Source organism: Acanthaster planci, linkage group LG05 (genome assembly GCF_054643075.1).
Source record: "Acanthaster planci isolate LZ-2023a linkage group LG05, COTS_SCS, whole genome shotgun sequence".
In the NCBI taxonomy this organism is placed as follows: Eukaryota; Metazoa; Echinodermata; class Asteroidea; order Valvatida; family Acanthasteridae; genus Acanthaster; species Acanthaster planci.
In genome coordinates this window covers 6,343,431-6,359,995 of record NC_141781.1, presented here as the reverse complement: position 1 = coordinate 6,359,995, position 16,565 = coordinate 6,343,431, and the positions used below count along the sequence as shown (strand labels likewise).

The 16,565-nt window shown below is 37.9% G+C and overlaps 1 protein-coding gene and 1 pseudogene across 2 annotated transcripts in view; one reads left to right on the top strand and one right to left on the bottom strand.

The window, feature by feature from the left end:
• The window catches only part of LOC110987677 (peroxisomal multifunctional enzyme type 2-like), a 45,594-nt gene extending 30,160 nt beyond the window's left edge, over nucleotides 1–15,434 (bottom strand). For both annotated transcript variants that reach the window (XM_022250623.2, XM_022250641.2), the window contains exon 1: nucleotides 15,350–15,434. In XM_022250623.2, coding sequence (XP_022106315.2) covers nucleotides 15,350–15,419 — 70 coding nt within the window. In that variant the 5' untranslated portion in view covers nucleotides 15,420–15,434. The remainder of the gene's footprint in view (nucleotides 1–15,349) is intronic.
• On the top strand, nucleotides 4,520–5,752 carry LOC147799040 (uncharacterized; annotated as a pseudogene).
• Nucleotides 15,435–16,565: the final 1,131 nt, after the last annotated feature.

Genomic DNA, 16,565 nt, shown 5'->3' with positions numbered 1-16,565 from the left:
ACATACATATGGTCATTTAAAGTGCCCTCTAGTTTAATTTGATGTCCAGCCCTAGCACCTCCCCCACTTGAATTCATCATGTCCAACCCCACCCCCATCCACCCACAGCTGACCTCAGTGGGTGTTGGGCGGTGTAATTCCCCCTACCCCGTTTTTTGGCTTTAGGAACAATGCCCCCATATGGCATCGTTTTATTACGTACATGAACATATCCCTCCACTCGTTGACACCTTGGAATAAGCCATAACCCCCCCCCCGGTAATCATTCCCTTCCACTTTTTGCCTTCTTCATTAATGCCCCCCAGGTAATGCAGTCTATGCCCAACTGACATTCCACTTACATTATTTCTTCACACAATATAAATCTTTAATTTACTAATTACCTTCAACTGTAATGCACATGTATATTCCAAAACAAAATAATCTAAATTCACCATCCACGCCAAAAACATTTTAAGAAAATAAAACTTTGATAAATCCTAAAGACCAAAAAAACCCAAGCCAACACAATACTCTCCCATGCCAATATTCAGAAAAGTTAAAACATGTACAATCGAATATGGTCAGTTTTCTCCACACATTACAGTATTACTGTCACTACCAGTGGCACGTAAAAAAAGAACAAAAAATTCACTACATGTAAGTCTTCCAAAAACTCATGCACATAGCACAACATGATGAAACAAAATCACTGATATGGGTCTTTCCAAATGTGGTAAATTTTAACTTCCTTGATTTTGAATTTCAAAAGTGGCCAAAGTGTGATGTGAAGAAACACGGGAAATGAAGAGCTCCTTCCAAAAATAAAAGTTTCCATCTGGAAACACGAAATAGTAAGGTGATAAGAAACATTTCTTCTGGGACTCTGTAAAACTAAAGTCTAAACTTTGTACACAGTAAAAGCATTTGCTCAAAAAAGTAATAAAACATCTTTGACAAAAGCAATTGCAATTAATTAAAAAAGGTAAAAATACTTAAATGCATAACCTTAAAGTATGAGAGATGTACATAAATGCTCTGTAAAAAAAAAAGATGAGAAATCTAAAAATGAGCATAGGTTAAGATTAATACTCTATTGTATGCTGAACTCGAGGTTAACAAAAATGCATCATCTCATTTTGAGTAGTTAATTGAGAAAAAAATGCACTTATAAGTTTGTGGTGGCTCAATGTATTTTAGCACCAAAACAAATTACAGGAGAACTCCACATTATCACAAGGTATTTGAAAATGTAAATTATTCATTAGTAAGTTGGGCTTTGGTGACCAATGTCAAAAGAACTTTGAAGCGATCAATGAAATCAAAAATATGCTTTTCCTTGAAATGATGTTCCATGCATATAATCCTGTCAAGACATTATGTGCTTAATTAAATAGGTTTAAGCAACTTACAACTGAGTTCAAAACTGTTTTTATTCATTACAATATGCAAGCGAGCGCTCTATGACAAACTTTAATGAGGTATGATATCATCATCTCTTTTACATATAACCAATGGCAGTGTGCTGCGGTTTCAGAAATTATGAATAACCATTAAACAACCACGTGCTGACCTAATAATTTGACCCACAAATTATGGAAATGTTTATCAATCGTCGACGCATCTGCATCGACGCTGCGCCTAGCTCGACGCGTGATCGATGTGAGCTAGAGCTTAAGCTAGGCACAGCTTATGCATGGCAGTTCATCCACATGACACGCTGCAGCTGCGGCTGTACTACTGGCGGGCAGTGTGGCCGGCCTGGCCTGCCTGGCGGCCGCGATGCATGTACATTGTACATGTACACGATATGATTAACATGCAGGCAAAGCCTGGGCCCAGATCTCGGCCGAAGAGAAAGAGTGTAGAGAAAGCTGCAGGCTTTTACAAATCTTTGTCAGAATTTCCATAAATTGAAACACCTCTTCAATGGAATCCTAATGCTGCTTTTGATGTTGAGGTATGATTCAGTTGGGCCTGTTCCCCCTAATTCTTTTGTAATTTTCCCGGCTAATTTAATTTTATCTGGACAATTTTGGCACAGCATAATCGACCACTGCACGTGCACGTAGTTGGATGATACCATATTGTTTTTACAACGGGGTTTATTTGCATTGCACATTTTTTAACCTTCTTTCTTAAATAATGGCGAAAAGTGGGACTTTCTTCTGTAAAGAAAAATGTCAGAAGGTGTTCGATGGAGGTCTTCCTCGATTAGTTGGGACATTGATACCTGCATTCCGACCAGATATTTAAAGATTAGTGGGCTTTGATGGGATCGTCTGTGGGCCCAAACCGGGCCATGCCTACAGCATAGCTGCATGGCCGTAGATGCCTGTTACAATGTAAATTAATTTGTACCATTTTGTCACATTCCCTAGGCCTGATAAAAGGGCCAACTGTGGGAGTTTTTGAGTACCAAAAAGGCCTTTCCTGGTTAATCCATATTGAAGAGCTACTTCTGACGGCATGAGGTTGGAAAAGAAATGCCATGATGGATAATCAGTTATTTTATAGTGTGAATGTAATTCGCAAGAACACTGGTTGAAAACCTATAAATAGGCCTATATATTTCAATATTACTTTTACTTTTGAATTTCATTTTTGTTTGCTTCAGACTGTGGAAGAAGATTTCTCCCGAGCACTAGTTCATTACATTGGTTGGGCCGCAAATGGGACCAGTGGATACAAAAAGTGAGATTTACAGCTCAAATTAAACCAAGCTATACTAGGTTAAAACAAGATAGAGTATGATTTGTCTAAAACTTTACTATTAAATTTATTATCACGTGCATTGTGCAGAAAATATAAAATGCATGTATACGACAGAACTCTTGCAAAGTACATTTTTCTTGAGAGCTTGAGTTAAGAAATGGAATATATAAAGTGTTTGCAGAAAAAGTCAGGTTTCTGTGGCTTGATTGCAATAGGATTATGCAGAGTGACATGTGCAAATTTTTTTGTGGTCTTCAATTTCAGACAGCCATCATCACCAAGAAGAATTTACCGACTGAAGTTGGTTCAGCAGATCATTTGAAGGCAGCATTCAGACTTGCTATAAAAGGAAAACTGATGTTTGGTATCAGCAAAAGTCCAGAGTGTGTGATACGCATTTCTGTTGATCCTGAGGTTTTTGACGAGGTGTTTGCCACATGCACCAAGGACAGACTGTCAGTGGACGAACTGGATTCAGTTTTGGGGCCCAACTGGAAGTCAGGCATCGTAAATAGGGATGGAGATTTTGCCTATGTAAAAGACACTGGCATGTGCTTAAAGCTGGTAAAGGCAAGGCCTTTAATAGAGTATGTAGAGAATAATGCCATCCTTGAAGAACAACATCTAGAAAGAGGAGACGTGTTAATTTTTAGGTTCATCAGATCATATGGTACATGCCAAGAATGGCAACAAAGACACTAGCAGGTCTTTATAGGACAACAGAGTAACTCATCCATATAAACCTTCAGCAGTCTTAATTTTTGTCAACTTGGTACCTGCATGTGGAGATTTTCATGTCTCTGTGTACTATGAGTTTAAGTGTTATATAGGCCTAAACAAGCATTTGACTTTTACATAAAGGCACACGATGGCTTACTTCTTTTTGGATGTGGACTTAGCTTTTGTTACCGATGTTCTGAAATAAAATTTGGGAAAATCTGTGAGTGAGGCCACATCAGTCTCGTTTCATGCCATATGCCAACATCACTCAATTGACATCATCTTCACTCCCCGTTTAGAAAGTGTCATGAAGGCATACTTGTACAAACCAAATGGATTTGTATCTCAGGTTAAAAAGTCAAAACGGGAAGGCAAAGAGGGGTCACTGTTTTCTGATTGGCTTGATAAAGCACAATTCTGGAAAATGAAGATATTACATTTAGAATGTCCCAAAAAAGGTCTACTCGACAATATCAGCATTGAAAAAGGGAAAGTGGACGAATGGCTAGCCTGAAACAAACAATGAAAAAAGTAGCGAAAAGGAACAAAGAACTTAAATTGCTTTGGGACAAATATAGAACCTGTGCCAAGCGTCTCTCCATGCTGTTGAGAAATAAACAGGCAGACAATCAGCATGGAAAAACAAAGATCATTATTCCAAACAACATGCAATGAGACTCCACAAAAATGTTAAAGAGGAGTGCCAAGCCAGATTGCATTTTCTTGAGTCATGGGGGATTCAAGTGAGGCATATATAACTGTGAGAGACGCAAGAAGGGGGCAAGTTCAAAATACATCTCTGATACAGAGGAAGTGTAATATTTCAAGTGCAATGGAGAGGAATTGTTACAAAGAGTCTATCTTACTATTTCAGTGAAAGATGCTCATGGCATATCTGATGGGACATGGAACTCACTTGCATAAGCAATCTTCCAAACCTTACACAGGTTAAAAGCCAAATGCCTCAAAGTGAGATTGATATCCCTTTGTCAAAAACAGCTCATCGAAGCCAAGAGTTCAAAGAGATATAAAAGTGCTGCTGAAGAAAGAAATAGAGCATCTTGTAAGTAAGGGAGTGCTTGGGAAAGGAAAACAAAATGTAGATGTATAGATCACAGGGGATGGCACAGTAGTAGGTCACTGGCATTATGTGAATATCACTTGCACAATATTAAACGACGAAGTTAATGGAACTTCTGCAAGTGCGCATCACCCCATAGCAATCCTTTGTGATGAGGAAAAATACAGTCAGTTGAAAGAACACTTAGTGGACATAGTGCAAGATAGCATGTTTCACAAGTGTAGTAATTGATGATGTGGAGTACTTCATTCGGTACTATTTGTCAGGGGATTACAAGTTTCTTTTGACCATTTGTGGCATGGGAGCATCTAACTCAAGGCACCCTTGTATTTATTGCTTGCTTGATAGGCCTAGTTCACATTTACACGTTGCTACTCCAAGATCTCAACCACAGACAATTGACAAAAAAGGTTACTCTTGCAAAAGGGATCCCATTTTCAAGTCCATACCAAGTGAGCATGTAGCCTATGATACTTTACACATGTACCTCAGAATCACTGACAGGCTGCTGAAGAAAATTATGCAAACGACCAATGACCTTGACATGCAAGAAATGGAAACAGTTTGCAGTTCCTATGATCCAGATAAAATGAAAAGATGTGCCAAAATGGAAGGTACACTGGAAAGAGCAGGTGTACGTGGCTCCCTTCTTAATTTGACAAGGATACAAAAATGGTCACTTGTCTGGATCTAAGAGGGCCTGAAAAACAGAAAGTGGAGAAATACTTGGATGACATCAAGAAGCTTGTTGAATGTCAAGCTTATGGATCTGCAGTAGTGAATGCAAAGCGCAAGTTCAGGGTACTTTATGACAATGTACGATCCTTCAACAAGGTGAATGCCATGTCACCTGACAGATCTGCCCAGTTAGAAAAGTTGGGAAGTGACTTGGTGGAGTGGTATGAGAATCTAGTTTCTGTTTGCACTGCAAAGATAGCAACCCCATAAGCATCCGTTCGTAGTTCATACAGCTGACCTCATAGAGAGACTGGGCTCCATTCACCTTTTCAATGCACAGGGTTTAGAAAAATTAAATGACTTGACAACAACAGAGTATTACAAAGGTACCAACCACCGCAAAGGGGTAGAATCACTAACTCAGATTATGCGCAGAAGCAACAGACGTCTCGTCTGTATGGAGCACATAAGGGCATTGAACTTCCACAGAAGCCTAAAAAGTGTGGAAAATGTGGTCAGTATGCTGGCCATAATCGTACTACCTGCCCAAACTCAGACCAAAGTCAAAATGAACTGTAAATGGACACTGCATTTATCACTACATGAACTAGCAGAAAAATGTGTTTATGATGACACCTCTGAACCAATCCTGATTAATTTGTATTTATGGTGATGGTTATATGGTATAATGTATAACAACCTACCCAATGTTGTAAGCATATGTCTGATTTCAATTGCACAGAGATTTGTGGCTCCGGCACTACATTCTTACAAATATGGCTCAAGGGTGTAATGTTCACATTACCACAGCTGTGTTAAATTTGACTTTATCCTGTTAAATTTTGTGCAATGTTGGATTTGATGTTCCTACTATTTCATAATGGAAGTTTGAGTTGAAAAAAACCTTACACGCAACAGTGTATCTCGGTAAAGATTGCCATAAAACCAGTTTAAACCAGTCTTGTGTATATCTATTTGTAGTTGTGGTGACTGCCGGAAATACAGCTCAAAAGGTTTTGATGTGGGGCTCAGAAGCCAATGTTTTGACTGAGCGATGGGGGGGGGGAACAGCAGCTAAGGCAAAGGGGGAGGATGGGTTGACAGAGAGCTTTCCTTACAGCCGCGGTTTTACTTGAAAGTACCAATTTCTTTTCTAGTAATTTTTTTTATTTAAGAAAATGCATTCTGTTAATCAGCTGGACTGAGTATAATAAATAAAGACATTTATTTAAAATGAAAAACCATGCAGGGTGAGAGATTTAAACCTGTGGTCTGAATTTTTAAATCAAACTTCTATGAATGACCAAGTGAAATGTTTGTGTAAATTGTTTGTGAAGACAAAAATAAACATTTCATTCTCGAACATCTTTAAATGCTAAACTTGAAGTCTACGTGCACATAATGCACAACACACATGCCACCTTGTGAGTCCAGCACGCTTCCTTTATGCATTAACACATCAAACTATCAAACCCGATGGCAGTATAAACCAGACACTTCAATGTTAATTGCAGCAACATGCGCCGATTGGTATTCATACCGTGACACCACAAACCAGTTCTGGCCATTATTTACAAACACTGATCATGACTATACTCACAGCATGTACTGTTCAATTTTTCATGTGCATACTGTACATGTATAGGCCTACTGTACATGTACATCCATGTCCACGTACGTCCAAGCATGGTGCATGTGTACCTGTACGTGCAGGCTTACATGTACATGTCATGTACATGTTTCTGTACACATTACATGTACTTTTTACTTACTGTACATGTACTAGCTGCGGGCCACGCATGCATGTGCTGTACAGTGCGTAATATACGCAGGACCCGTCGTCATGAAAAAGAAGTTGAAAAGTTATTATGGACTAAACTATCTAAACTATTGAATCCAATTTCAATGAAGAATGGACTATAAAATCCTAAGGCTGAAATGGCTGCATCAAATCCACCCTTAAAGAGGCGAATGATATTGCTGAAAAGTCGCAACAAAATCCGGGACAAGCCCCTGTGATAGATGGGAACCCCCAAACTGTAAAATGGTATGGCTCAGCCTCTGTTTTAAACAGACAGCTAGCAGTACTAGCAATCAGCGCGTAGTACCCTAAGTTTTCACGCGGCACACTGTTGGACCATTACATTATAGCTCAGATGTGATTTTGGGGGTGTGGATGTGATATTGTATAATCTTTACTAAAATCACATCTAGGCGAGTCACCTTTCCATTTTTTTTTAACGTCACATCCAGGCCATTCAGTGTTATTGGCAAAGAATCCTTAATGATTTAAGTGATGAGACAAGTTCTGACATGGATGGCCTAAAGCCATGATGGTGCTATGTTGGTGTGGTCTCTAGAAGACAGTATGGGAGCAAGAAGAAGCTTGGATGAAGTCTGCTTAACGTGTCCTTATCAGATGCCTAACATAGACTGAAATCATTGACGACAATTGTGGGAACTGAGAGAACACTACAATTCAGCTGAATACTGATCAAGAAATCGGTATTAAAAAAGTATTCTAAGATCAACCGTTTCAAAGACTATCTGGGGTGTCTGCTGAATTTATCAACTGCACATATTCCTGAGATTTCAGCACAAGGAGACAATATACATGTAGAGACCCTCATTCTGGACTGACTGACCATTTTGTTACATTTCAAGTTCCTTTAAGAAAGCGACCACTTTGAAAAGTACAACTTTCAACCCTATAAATATAACTGTAAGTTTGTTACGCGATCGACCTTATACATGTAAGTTTGGGGACAATATTCACCGGAATGCACCTGGGTAAATTGAATATTGATGGATTGAGTGATGAAGACTTCCACCTTTACAATTCCACAATGTGCATCTGTAACTTTTGTTACTGGTGACCATCTAATTAAGTGATGACAACTTTTTCCTCAGGAGTAAAGAATAGTGTGGTCTTTGCTTGACCTGCAGAATTTCATGAGGATGCTTGGAAAAATGCAGGTATGCTCACGGATTTTGGCAATCTGTGAACACAACATCACCCATTCAGATCATGCAAATTCTTGCCGATAAGCCTTTTGCGAGTTAACTTTAAAATAAAACCTGATACACTGAGTTCTTTAACTCCATAAGAACATCTAGATTTAAATTCCCAAGGCTGAAGACACTGTTCCTATTGGGACCAGCTGTTGCTTAGTTACATAAGAGACACCTAGCAACAATGCACAGTTTTCAAAGGGTAAGAATTGCACAAAGGAACCAGCCCATTCTAGAGATGGTGATCGCTCTGCAAAAGCTTGTCCGAAATCATGAGGTGTAGCAACAATGTCTTAAGTCTAGGGGATTCAAATTGTTATTTCATGTGCAATTAGACAACTCAGTGTTCCAGATTTTATTCAAATTTAACTCAAAAAAAGGCTTATTTCAAATATGAGCTCGACATCCAAAGTATTGCATAACTTCCTACAATATAAAAACCATAGGGAACATATGGCATAAAATACAGTAGTGCTCACCACTTCTACTTCAAGCAGTTTTACAAAAATATTTTTCCCACAGGGACAGATCGAGGAACAAATTTTCAGAGGGTGGGGGCCAAACTTGTTTTAGGGTCTAAAAAATTGAAAATTGTTTCAAGTAAATTTCCATGGTCTTTCTGAAGGTCAACGCTACCTTTTAGGAGTTTTTCCTTTCTTTTTTAAGGAAGGGAAATAAAACAAACCAAAAAAATAAACTTTTATTCATTCTGGGGCTCTGTTTTTCTTTTTTTGAGGGGGGTGGCCACTGGCAGCGTAAGTGGGGGAGGGGGGGCCTGCCTCCCACACTTTTTGCATGTCCTATAATGGGGTGGGGCTTAATAGATCAGCCTAATAATGGCTGTAGCCTGATGGTCTAGCAACTGCCCCCCCTCCCACTTTGAAAATCATTCCACCGCTGGTAGGGATGGTCCTTGTTGACTCCCTGGATCTGCCCTTGTTGGTCAAAACAAAACTCAACATTAAAATTCACTCTTACAATTTTCAATTTAAAAATCACAGGCTTTGCTGTCTTAACAAAAAATATTATGACTTTACATGGTCCAAGCAATGCCCCAGTTTTTGTGCAACTTCTTCCTCAATGCCTTAAAAATCTTTGAAATCCTTTTAAAGTAAGGTGGACTAAAAAGTGCACTCTTTTAACCATTTAAAGTTGTCTATGCGGACAACAGAAGAAGCTGTTGCTGTTACTTCATTCAGAGAGTGCCCTGTTCCGTTTATGTTTTCTGTTCAAATTGTGAATTCAAGGTTTGCTCACTGAAGCATTCCTATAATAGCTTGCTGGCTTATAGAAATGAATTTGCTCAACATCCCACCAAAAAAAGAGAACTTTGAACAGCCACTTTTAAAATCCTGCTTTGGAGTGGGATACACAGATAAATGAAGCAGTTTTCCTCCCTGGGATGACATCACAGCTTTTCCCATACGGGTAATTCCAGATATTAGAGGTCCATTATGTGTGTGTCCCTGTTACATCTGATATCTGATTTTGTAAGTTCAGAACACATTTTCTAATTTCCAAGAGTGATGAATTAATGGAAATTACCAACCAAACGAACAGTAATAGTTTGAAATCAATTGCGGTGATATTTCCATGTCAAATAACAAAGGTCAGATGTAACAGGGACATAAAAATGTCTCACTTTTGGACCCCTAATTTCTGGAATTACCCATATGGACATTGCCATAAATAGAAGACACATAAAACACATCTTAAACAGGAGAAAAAAAAATTAGATACAAGTTCAACTGAAACACAAAGGTATGTTTTCACGGGTCATAATGAAAACAATTGCATTGCATGGACCCTTTAAGGCTTTTGACGGAACAAGAAATCTGAACTTGATTCAAGCACAAGTACATGACATAAACTCATTCCATAATGTCACGTGCACACTTTCTACACCAAGCAAGCAGGTATGAAATCACGCCTTTACCGACATCTGGAGATGGACACCCCAGTGTCACCCTGATGTTGGGCTGTTCCAAGGATAAGGCACCTAAAATCTTCCTACACCCAGAAAAAGTTACTAAAAAGAAAAAAACAAGTTCAACTTAAAATAGATGTGTAGTTCTCAATGGTACACATAATAGTCTAATCACAATGCAAGTTTGAAAACCGTACAGACTGCAAGAGGATAGCAGGTGAAAAAGAATACTAAATTTTTTACAAGAACATATCACTGACAAGAAAATTCCATCGAAAGCTAGGAAAATAAATATTCTTATTGTTAAACATGGTAGCAAAGACAAATTTTGCATTTCATTTGACGCTGTTGCATGTGGTGAAATTCTTGAGTTACTTTTTCAAGAAACAGATGCATATGTACACTGTAACAATGAATGTTATAGGTTGCAAGTTTACAGCAGACAAGTTGACATTGTCGATGGGCACAGATGTACCAGAACACTAAGTCCCACTGATCTATCGTTCAAGTTTCAGTGAAGCTCTGTGCAGTATAAACGACGACTTCAGAGTCAACATCAGGCCATTACTTCAAGTGTTGCTGCTGCTTGGTCCACAGGCCTATTTGTGATGAGTTAGTTCCACTGCATTGTTTAAGATGACAGTGTAAACAAGATAAGATTCTTGCTGCATCCAAGGTCATCTGCCGTGTTCATACCGAATCCTGCTGCAAAATCCTTCAGCAGTGAAGTCGGTGCAGTGCAAGAGACTGGAAGTTCACTTTCATCTCAGAGGGTTTTGTGACTGTTCACCACATTCAGTGGAGTTGATAAGCTTTAACGAAGACGAGTAGTCCACTATACTGATTAGTACAGATGTACATCATATTCCTCATCTTTAGGCATCCATTCACCAGTTCACTGTGAGGTACACTTCACTCGTAACCCTGAGTCAGGGACCCTTACCAGGTACTACCAACCGGGTCAGTTGGACCTGGGGCATGCAGTTGGCAGGGACAACCACTCCCTGAAGAAGCTAGGAGCTTCCCTGCTACCCAACTCATTTCTCTCTCTAGTCTTAACCAAGTCCAAATATCCAGTGTACATATGCATCTCCAATCTTCAAGAGCATGGCCTGAAGCCATTTTAGATGATTCACCATTAACCCAATATATTGTTTCAGAAAACAGTGTTGTCTGCCACTGACAGCTTTGCTTCTCAAGGGCAAATGACAATTGTTGCCTGGTTTAATTAATGCTTCTGAAATTCTGCAACTTACAATGTTTGTGCAACAAGTTCTTCAAGTTGCTTTTAGTCTCCACGACTTCAGACAAATCAAGGCAATATTATTTTATAAATTGCACATAATAATATAAACATGGGCAAATAAATACACAAAATTAAAATATGGAAATTTAACTTAACTTCCGAACTATAAGCATCACAACCACAAACTTGTATCAAATTAAAGAGAAAAAAGAAGACTTTTCATTTGGGTGGTGTGCTAAATGGAGTTAAAAACCAGTTTTGACCAAATTGTGGATATTTTGTTCTTATTTTGGCACCTTATTTAAACATGCAAAACTGTTATTGTAACTTTATCATGATATCAAAGAGAAAGGTTCATATTACGAGCAAAAAAACTTTTAGGTTTGATTATCAGTCTAGTGCATGTTTAAACTTCTGGCAAAGATGAGTGGGCAAATTACAATGTAACTAGTAACCATAACTTTTAACTGATACAATTTTAACTGATAAGGGAAACTGAGCAATGATACATGTCAAAACCTCAATTTTAAGATCTGAAAATTTGTTGTCAACCAAGATAACTTTAAAAAGTGAGGGGAAGAGATAAGTATTTATGTATTCAACCTTATCGGTTGGAAAATTCCACTCAAAAGTCCATTGTTCAGTGTTTTTATAAAACATAAAAATTAACATCTTTGTCTCAACTGTTCATTTACTCAATTTCCCTGCTGATGAAGTAGTATTTAAAAACAGACAAGGGATTTTGCATACTCCCCTAAAAATTACTCAACAAAACAGTTTTAAAGACAAAGATTCTTTGATTAATATTAAAAAAAAATTTCAAAATTATTGGAGTTTGGAGTGGGATGCCCCCATTTCTAAATTTTCAAACTCATTTATTGGTGATCTACTAGGGGCTGATTTAGTGCTGCAAGTGCACATCTGAAGCTTATAATAATGCCCTCTCACCAACAAATTACACTTAATTTGCAGATTCTGAATGCATGGCCATACACTCTTTTCTGCAAATATGAAGTCCTTCAAACATCCAGACAAAATAAAACTTGAAAAAATAACACAAGCTCTTCTTCACTTTGAAGCATTAGGGCACATTGGATTCTTAACATGTCCTTGTGCTTGAACCTCTCACTATTGGCTTTCCACATAACCATAACCCTAATCCTCCTCAATCCCTCACCTGTTGGAGGATTGAGGAGTGTTAGGTGTTGTTAAAGTTGAAATTTACAATACCACTCAATTCAAAGATAAAACATTCAACTTTAATAGAACTTGAACTGGTACATGTATATTGGCCAGTGTAAAAGAAACCACATTTTGTGAATTTACTTCACTTACATTTAAATGTCTCATATTATTTGTGACCAATGCGAAAATACGCTGCTCTAGCGGAATACCGGTACATGTACAAAATAAATAAAATATACTAAACTTCATAACAAATAAACTTAAAATTAAATTTAAAATCAATTAAAAAGTTACTCTGAAAAATGATTAAAAAGTAAATTAAAAAAATCATTCTAAAAAGTTAATCTAGATATGAGTTTAAAATTTATCTAAAATTAATTTAAAACTTGAAGTTGAAATAAATAAAAAGAATGAAAACAATAATAAACAAAACAAACCAATCTCTTGAAGAATTAACACTATCCTTAAGGGAAGGCTTTTGCGGTGCTTGGTGGTGGCCAACATAATGATGCTTTTCTTTTGTGTTTTGAGCATGCATTACATCAAACTTAGATCAAACTTAAGTCAAACAACAAAACCAGACTGTTCCATTTGCTGCCACCAATTATCTGAAAGATTTCCTGTTCCATTGATGAAAACTTTAGATTATTTTTCGAGAAAAAAGGCAGGTTTATTTCACAGCACCATCATAATGAAGTACATACACAATGTCTTGCAGTGGTCACATTTAAAACATACAAAAAGTTGCAACTGAATCACAAAAGAAGTAGTGACTTAACTGAAAACCCGTGATAAATTATTTTTCCATGAAAAAAAAACAGTAAAAAATTTTAAAACTTTAAAATTTACAAATAGATGAATCCAGTAAGCCCCGCACACTTTGCATTTGTGCACTTAACACATGCTCTTCTTCAATACCACCCATGTTACAGCCGGGCATATCACGTATGCGTATACATGTCAGACTTTCATGCCCGAGTGTCAGATATAAATTACAGTTGTGATTGGTCAGATAACAATAAGGCGAGGCTTAATGGATTGGTCTATTGAGCCATAGAAGAAGTGGTGAGCACATCCTGTCACAACTCATAGTATAGCCTGTGTCACATGGAGCAATGTTTGAAACAGTATTTCGAGGGTCATAGATTAAAATGCCACTCAAGTCAATTTCATTGTTTCTTTGTATAATTTCTAACCAATATCACGGACGCTGGCTAATTCAGTTCACTTCAATAGGGCACTGTAATTTTAGCCAAAACCATGTGAATGGCACCAACCTTCAGATGTTACATGTATTTGGCACAAGTTGTCACTCCTATTTGAAAATCTGAAAATCGCATCTGTATTAAAGAAAGACAATTCTGGGAAGCTTTTTCTGAGATTGAAAATCATCACATGAAAATTTAGTCTTCAGCACTCAATCACATGTTTACGCGGAAGTAGGGAAAATGGGACTTAAATTGAAACCCCTTTCAGACAAAAACTTTAACATTTGTAATCAAGGAAAATATTTTGGGAAAATGGAAAACTTGAAATTTTCTAGCCCAATGCTGTCAATGTACATCACTTCCCTGAATCTGTAATGAAGCAGACACCCTTTTAGTAAATGTGTATTTTTGAAAGGTACAGTGCAAAAAAGACAAAGTTTAAAGTCATCTCTGACCTGTAGGTCAAGTAAGGACAGAACATACACAAGAGTCTTTCAAAGATCAGTCCGTGTTGGGCATGGTCTTTTAATTATCAGCAGCATATCCAGCTTTTGGTGTCAGGGGGGCAAGTTTAAAAGCAAAGGCCACTTTGGGCTCATTCGACATGATGTTGGGAAAGACCCAAAAGCAAAAGCCTTATACTCACGGTCCTGACATCCTCATTTTTATTTGCTGCTGTTGCATTCTTAGGGTTTGGGTGCTAATGTTATTATACCAATTATTTTCTCTCCTACCTATACCTACAAAGTATTCTCTGTACAGAATATTTTAATAAATCCATCGGGGGGAACAGTTGCCCTCCCCCTGGGGCAACAGTGTCTTTTATCTGATGTATAAATTGATTAATATAAAAGTAAATAACAAATGACCAAAAGTAAGGAAAATGCAGGAAAAACTTCACCGTACAGGAGACTAAGAGGCATCAGATGGAGCTGGTTTAAAAAATGAATTAGAACTGAGGATCAGGATATAATAACACATCAGCCTGGGCATTTATGGATATTAGAGAACAGAAGGGGGGTAAATACGCTGGGAAGCCTCCATCACTGGGACAGTTCACAGCAAATAATTCTAGAGATGACCAAACCTTCCAACTGACTGTTCACGAAAAGAGGCTGTCACAAGAGCCTGCTTTTCTACAAAACCTTGGTGACTTGTAGGACATGTACATGTATGTACATGGTATGTACATGTACATGAAGGCTTGAAGCAGACCCATGTAAGAATTGTAATCAACTCTGACTTTAATGTGTAATATAGAGTTTCATGAAAGCCTTTTTCAGTATTTACTAGCACTTCTGTTGCATGTACATTTACAAAGGAATTACAGTTTGAAACACACTGTGTGGATAGCATACTAAAAACTATAAATACAACTAAGCAACGCTGTCTCATACTGAATATACATGCAAGCCACACGTATGCTATTCATCTGGAAATATACCTCTCGGGTCGCATATATCATACTCATTCATGGAACAGCTATCATACGGAACTGTTAAAGTGAAAGTAATTTTAAACAATGAACCAAAATCTGTTATGTACTCCAGAAGATTATAATGATTTCACTCTCTGATAAGAAATGACAGACGTCTTACCTTGACAACTGAAAGCAGCAAGCCAAGATGAGCTGCATGGGTACAGGCATGGAGATCCTCTGTGACTCATTCTTCCATTAACTTAGTCAGGAGGGTGCAGCTGGTCATCCGAGCTGAGACTACTGCCATCTTGGCTGTTTTTGGCTGCATGGTGACCCTAGCTGATGGATCCTTGGCCGGGGATTGGTTTCTTGAAGGAATGGGTCATCTTCCTCCATCACTAATCTAACCGGTAGTGCAGGTGCGTCCGTCAGTTCACAGTCAGAGTTGTCAAAAAATGATCTAGCAGTCTGCATAGCTTAGAGATGGCTAGGATGAGGGGGTTAAGCCACCAAACATTCTCCAAGTCACCACCTTTAAGACACTCCTACTCTATCCTCGGCTCCATTCGTTTCATAGAGGCACAAAGCCCAAGAAGTCTAAAAAGAGGTGGACCGTGTATAACTCCTGTGCAAAGTTTGCTGTGGTAGCAAATATCACCCCATGTTGCAAAAAAGGGATTGATTAATTAATACAAGATAAATATTGTTCAAATAGGCCACCTCAATATACAGTGTACATTTACCACATCTTGTTTTTTGCAGAAGTGGAAATCTGAAAAACAATATAGATGCAAGGGTTAAGACTGCATGAGCAGATCACCACACAATTGTTTCATGTCGACATGATCCCTCCAAATTAATTTGGAAATACGTAATTTCTTGAGGACTAACATTAAAATTTTGTTGATAACTCTTTCAGAGAAAGCAAACCATACTCAAGCAATAATTTTAGACCGTCTTGCAAACAAGAACAAACTTGTATGTTTTTTGATTTGCTAATAATCACATTTTGTATCAAACAACAATCACGTTTCATTCAAAGTGGTTGCGTTTAGTAACCCTCTTGAGGCTGCACACATGCATGACACATTTCTGGTAGCAGGTGATACAAGTAAATATATCTTTTCACACACAAAAAATTATCACCTCTTCTGGCAAATGTCAAATGCATGTACATGTGACTTGTCCACCATCCTCCTGTCAATTGCGGTCAAATCACATTGATGAAAACAAATAGAGGAAGTAATTATATCCCCCTCAGTGATTTAAAAACAGGCTGGGCCTTAACATGAAAAAATGTATTCAATTTTTAATCTTGTAACGTTACGCACATTCATTTATTTGAATGAAGAAAAATAATATTGACTGTCAGTGACAGCAAAAAGAAACCAGGA